A 6,000-nucleotide genomic window follows, 5' to 3' on the forward strand; every position below is an offset into this window, starting at 1 on the left:
CCCCTTCCTTTGCTCCCTACACCCCCTTCAGAGCGCTAGCACAACACAATCAGCGTGCATCCCGCTAATAAAACAACTGCACATCGCATCAGGGTTGTCAAGTTGCTGTGTATAGTTTTGTATCATGTTTTTGTATATTTATGGAGAATTGTCCTCATTGATGATTGCACAGAATCTTACAGTAAACCATAGGAAGGGTTCGAATAGAGCCTGGGGGAGATTGCTAAATTACTGAAGCATGCATGGATCACATCTAAAACCTCTTCAGGCATGATGACAGAAGAATGTTCTAATATGGTAGAAAGCTCAAAAAAATGCATTTTGCGTAACACCCCCTCTTTAATATAATCATCTTGCTCAGCAGTTACTTGAAGAAGCCACGAAATTCAATCACCAGAGAAAACAACATCAACCCAGAAAAAGCGCACAAAATTAACTAAAGTGTATTGTCAAAGAAAGTAGCCTGCGGACATAACTTCAGATGCAAAGAACATACCAGCAATGTACATTTCACGCCGCACATTTTGACACGCTATCTAAAAAGCGCTTGATGTTGCGGAGTCTCCAGAGTGTGCTTTAACATGATGACAACCATATTTCTGTGTTCAAATCATCTCTTCTCCGTTTGTCCGTCAGCCCTGGCTGCTTTCTGCTGTGGCTTTTGATGGGGATGTTGACAGTACCAGTGGGAGGCGGCAGCAGCAGTAGCAGTACCAAACCTCTGGCTCAGCACAATGTGAGCCCCTCTCGCACTCCTTCACCCTCGAGGCTCCGCAGGCTAATTTTAGATAAGTGATGTGGTCGGGTCTTCTCTGTCCTCATTAGACGGGGCCTTCTCACGTGTGAATCACCTGTTTTTTAGCACTGTGAGTGTTTCTGCCGTCAAAAAGAGTAACGTGGATGTTTTTATAAGCAGAGATGTTGGCACTTGGTTTGTTAAAATGGTGCAGTAACATTCAGTTAACTTGGGTTTAGAGATGTATGGAACAAGTTGGGCTTTTGCAGGCAAGATTGTAGATGTAACCATATTCAAATGGAAAATTGATAATACTGCACAATAATTTCATTTTCTTTCTGTCAAAATAAAAAATGAATAAAGTTTGAACAAAAACTTAATTCATAATCAACAAATTGTTTAAGAATCATTCAGGCTTAGTAACTACTTAATTAATATCCTTACCATGATTCCAAACCCCTTAATTAAGTATTTACTAAGCCAATACACACAACAAAGTGACACATGCTCTCAGCCCCTCCTATGGATGGCTGCAGATCACATTTACCATGTTGTCCTGCATGATACCACTGCATGGTAAGGCCAGTACATTTGCATACAACATTACACATCGTTCAGAATGATTAAAACCTGAAACTTTATCATTGTACAAGTAATATGTATATGTTGTCAGCCTGAGACTGAATGAGGGGAACAGCTGGAGTGAAAATGACATGCGCTGTGGTGCAGGCAGCCACAGACAGCGAGAAGCAGCAGAAGTGCGATGAGGAGGTGACATAAAGACCAAAATAGATGTGATTTCTCAGAGAATGTTAATAAAAGACAAAGAAACTCAGTTGAACTTTACAGATCTTTGAATGTAAAAATACTTACTGTGATGCAATTTACTGATTGCTTCTTATAGGACGGGCATTATATTATTTAGAATGTCAGATAGTGTTATTGCTTGGCAAATCCAGAATGATATTTCTCTGTATTTTTTTATACAGATTGGTATATGTTTGGTCCCCAAGCCCTCTGTTGCGTCTCAACATAATCGTGCAATCAGATTTTTTTCAGTGACACGTGAAAAGAAGAAGCTCATTGGTAATTTATGATTTACAAATAAAAATGTATTTATCTCACCTCAGATTAACAGAGTTTAGTGCATTGCTCATTGATTTTGTAGAAATTTGCAATGTTTTTCAGCCCTCCTGTGATATGGATGGACCATCCTTGTCACCAATTTGCTAATCCACCTGTCAATCATGCCCACCGGAAAAGCAGGAGATTCACGAGTGACCAGACTCACATCTTCAAGCAAGTATTGTTATTCAAATAGGAGAATAGAGGAGATGAAGTGATATTTCTATTTTTTATGATTTATTTTGCAGTTCATTGCATTTTTGTGCAATATTTACTATAAAACATATGGTTGACATATTGCCCAAACCTAACACACCTGTTAAGTGCCTTTTAATTGCCCCTCAGGGATGAACAAAGTTATTAATTTAATGTATTTTTTGTTTTACTCAGCTATACAAACTTAATACCACAACTTTCTTCACCGTCTCTGTTTGAGCGGATGATTTATTTATTTATTTTTTCATTTCAAATATGTTTATAGTATTTTACATTTAAAATATCACTTCTTTAAAGAAGCTATATCATTAGCAGTGAAGCATTTTAAGCACAAGTTACTCCAAAAACCTGATGGTGACTGTTTATGTTTAATAAATGAGCAGAATGGATGTAGTGTCTTGCCCAAGTACACAAGGAAAGTATGCACTGATATGAGCTGAAATACAATCACCAACCTTCTAGCTTGGTTGGCCAAATCCAAATTCTTTTACAATAGTTTACAAAGACTGGTCTGGAACCATATCCTTCCTCCCTGATTTTCAATGGTTATGACTGAGGCAGAATTACCAATCAGAGAAAAGCAGGGAAGAACTCATGAGAAAAACACTGAAGCTTACAATTAAAAAGGGGGGGGGGACACAGAGAACTAAGAAACAATGCAGATTTCTAGCTCTTGTTTATCTCAGGTAAAAGTTAAATATTTTGTTCTGAATGATACGAGAAAGGATTAGATGTCTTCTGGATTTGAGAGCTACACGTGATACATATCAGGTTGAGCCATCCCAAATTAAAACAATAGTTTGACTCCCTTTATGTTACGGTTCTAGACCCTTCTGCATTCAAACAGAACATAGGAGAGACTGGCTGGTCAGGCAACCAACCTTCAGATTGGTGGATAGATGTTGTAACCACTGAGCCACTCTCGCCCCGTCATGGGTTAAAAGCTCAGAAAATCAAAACATGAACCTTACCTTAAAAAGTCTGAGGATGTTGGCGACCATGATGGACACGGAGCTTGCAGATGCTCCGATGACCCCAACAACTTTGTCCGGTTTGGCGAAGATGGGAGGCTCTCCGTTGGCACAGCGCACATCAGACCCATCCCGTTCAATAAGGGCCTGTACAAAGGTGAGGGACTGCTCCAAGGCATACGTGTCCCGGGAACATGTATCTAAAATCCTGGCACCCAGGGTTACATTGGGCAAAAGCTCTGAGTCTTTGTTAATGAGATCTATGGCAAACAGCATGGCCTCCAGTCTGTGTATGCCCTTCTCCTTTTTGAGCTCGCCACAGGGCAAACCCCTCTCACCACGAGAGTGAACAGGGAACAGACCTCCCAAAATAATGTCCCCGTCTATTCGAATAGAGTGGGCAAATTCTGGTGAGGACAGCTGATCTGAGGAGGAGGCTGCTTTGGGGGATGTGTCACCAAGCAACCAGTAGCTTCCCACAAAAAGTAATGAGAAGAGATCAGAAATCCAACTGGACGCCATGTTTCTGGGGTTGGATTCAGGTATACAAGAAGGTCATGTGATCACTTGGTCCAGAGAAAAAGAGGGGTGTGGCCAAAATGGAAGAAGCCAAAACATGCCAAATGGAACACGGTCACATCTACAAACAGCTGTCCCATGTGTGTCCAAGAGATTGGGACCAGTCACAGGCAGGGCATAGGAGGCGCAACCGCCATCACTCACATGGTACCAGCCACCTAAAGCACAAAATAGTATAAGATAAGAGAACCTTTATTAAATTCGACTGTTGCAACACAAAGTTAAACAGCAGGGGAATAAAAATATGATCAAAAACAACCATCACTAACAATTAAAAGATGAAAAAATGTTTTGTGCAATCATATAGCTTTACATTGCTTCATTCATTCACTTCCGGACAGTGGACAGTAAACTCCAAATCTTATTATTGTCAGATTTTTGTGACATGTAAACAGCAAAATCATCTATTGCTCACAGCACAGTGTCATGCATGTCATTTAAACAATCTTAAAGGTCTAGAAATCAGATAGTTATCAGATTTTGCTCTGCATGTAAACGTAGCCGCTGGTGCTGCCCTGTGGCTGACTGACAGAAAGTGGCTGCCAATCTGCACCGACAGCCTTTGACCACTGCCAGTAAAACTCCACATTCTCATATTAGGCTTGGTCTGTTAAGTGGTGTGTACGTAAACTGTGTGCCCTGGATGGAGCCGACGTAGAAATGTCAATCCTCCAGTTATAAAATGAACAATGAACTTGAATATTTGCCTAATTATTAAGAATTTCCACAGTGGACGGTGGATGCCAGTGTTACCTTCCAAGAAATGATCTTATTGACTTTAATCTTTTTAGTGATCATTTTTGAGTCAAACCATCTTAAGGACTGAGCATATTATAGACTTATTGCTCGCCTAGACTTTTTTTCTTATTTTAGCCATAAAAATCACGTTAAAGGGGGTATCAGCATGTACTTTTGCCTTTTTTCACATAGCTACCTCTATTTTACATATCCATCCTTATTTTTTCTTTGATGCATCAAATAAGTGTGTAATACCAGTTTAAGTAGAAGAAAAATATAAAAGCGAATGTACTTTTGATTAACTTTTATGCAAGCAAATAATGAAAAAACTGGCCAGCTCAGAAACACTTCATATGTTTGAACAATAATCAACATTTATACAAGAGATTATGCATATTGTACTTAAGGTTAGATTTTTACAGCCCTTCTTTTTTTTAAATGTCAGGCGTTTATGCACGTAAGACATTGATTTTGGCAGGTCATATTTTTTCTAGACTATTTGTTTATGGATTTATTTATTTACGTTATTTATTTTCGTTTTCGACACTTTTCTACCTGCATCTTAAAAGCAGCCTAAGGAAAAAAAAGTAATACCAAATTGAGAGAAAGGGGCCACATGTCTGGTGTCACTAACCTCTTCAGTTTGACCACACTGTTCCCTCGTGTCCGTGGGGGAAGCGCGGATGGTTTTAAACACCTCTGTCCGGAGCACCAGCAGGATGGGCGCGCGTCTCTTTCCTGCAGATGTGATATGACTCCAGATGTTCGTACAAATCACACAAACTGTTATCTCAAGATTCCTCCGCGGGGACCATACACGCTCGATCCCGTAAATGCAGCTTCCATCCACCGCTCACTCGCATCCAACCAATCCACTTTACGCACTCCTCCTGCTAATTATCCAAAGACATGGGAGACGATTCCAAAACTCTCAAATGTTGGTTTTAAACAGTTTTTCTTGTGTCGATTCATCACTGCAAAAACGCACTTGACTTTAGTGGTTTATCCTAGCCGTGGTGCTGAAATTTAAGCAGAACCTGAAGAGTAGGGGTCCATTAGTGCGCACAGATCCTCTTGCGTGTGTCCTAACGCGGAAAGGACCAAGTACATCCGTCGGTGCAGAGAAGAGGAGCGCACCGCGCAGTTAGACTCAGTTGAACTTAATGAGCGTCACAATGCAGCCTGTTAGAGACACGAGCGAAATGGGAGAAGTAAAAATGAAGAAATGGCGCCCTCTAGTGGGCCTGGAGATTATAACTTCATATAAAATAAAATACAGGTGTATCCATGGATGTCAAAATGGTGACCACTGATATAGCTATTCATACATTACAACAACTTAGCCTATGTTTTGAATATGAAAAAATGTGCACATGACAGGAAGCTGAAACCAGTGAATAGCCTGTAATTGGATAATCTTCACTTTAAGCACCACAGCATTAGTTTTCAGCCAAACTATAGATTGAAATAAAGGTGTTTAGTTCATTATGTCTGTTTTTGTTGCATTAAAAACATTGAAAAACACACTCTACAGGACACCCGCCTGTCTCCTTGCTTTGCCTGGAACATTCCACAGTGGCATTACACGTTTATATATCCATTAAGAAGGTTCCAAAGTTTGGCTTTAAACTTTCT

The 6,000-nt window shown here is 40.1% G+C and overlaps 1 protein-coding gene across 1 annotated transcript in view; it reads right to left on the bottom strand.

The window, feature by feature from the left end:
* Positions 1-5,167, bottom strand: part of LOC117372389 (metabotropic glutamate receptor 8) — a 115,921-nt gene extending 110,754 nt beyond the window's left edge. Inside the window, exons 1-2 of the mRNA XM_033968187.2 lie at positions 5,000-5,167; positions 3,049-3,785 (exon numbers count right to left, since the gene is read on the bottom strand). Coding sequence (XP_033824078.1) covers positions 3,049-3,570 — 522 coding nt within the window. The 5' untranslated portion in view covers positions 3,571-3,785; positions 5,000-5,167. The remainder of the gene's footprint in view (positions 1-3,048; positions 3,786-4,999) is intronic.
* Positions 5,168-6,000: the final 833 nt, after the last annotated feature.

The sequence above is a fragment of the Periophthalmus magnuspinnatus genome, chromosome 6 (genome assembly GCF_009829125.3).
Source record: "Periophthalmus magnuspinnatus isolate fPerMag1 chromosome 6, fPerMag1.2.pri, whole genome shotgun sequence".
NCBI lineage: Eukaryota > Metazoa > Chordata > Actinopteri > Gobiiformes > Gobiidae > Periophthalmus > Periophthalmus magnuspinnatus.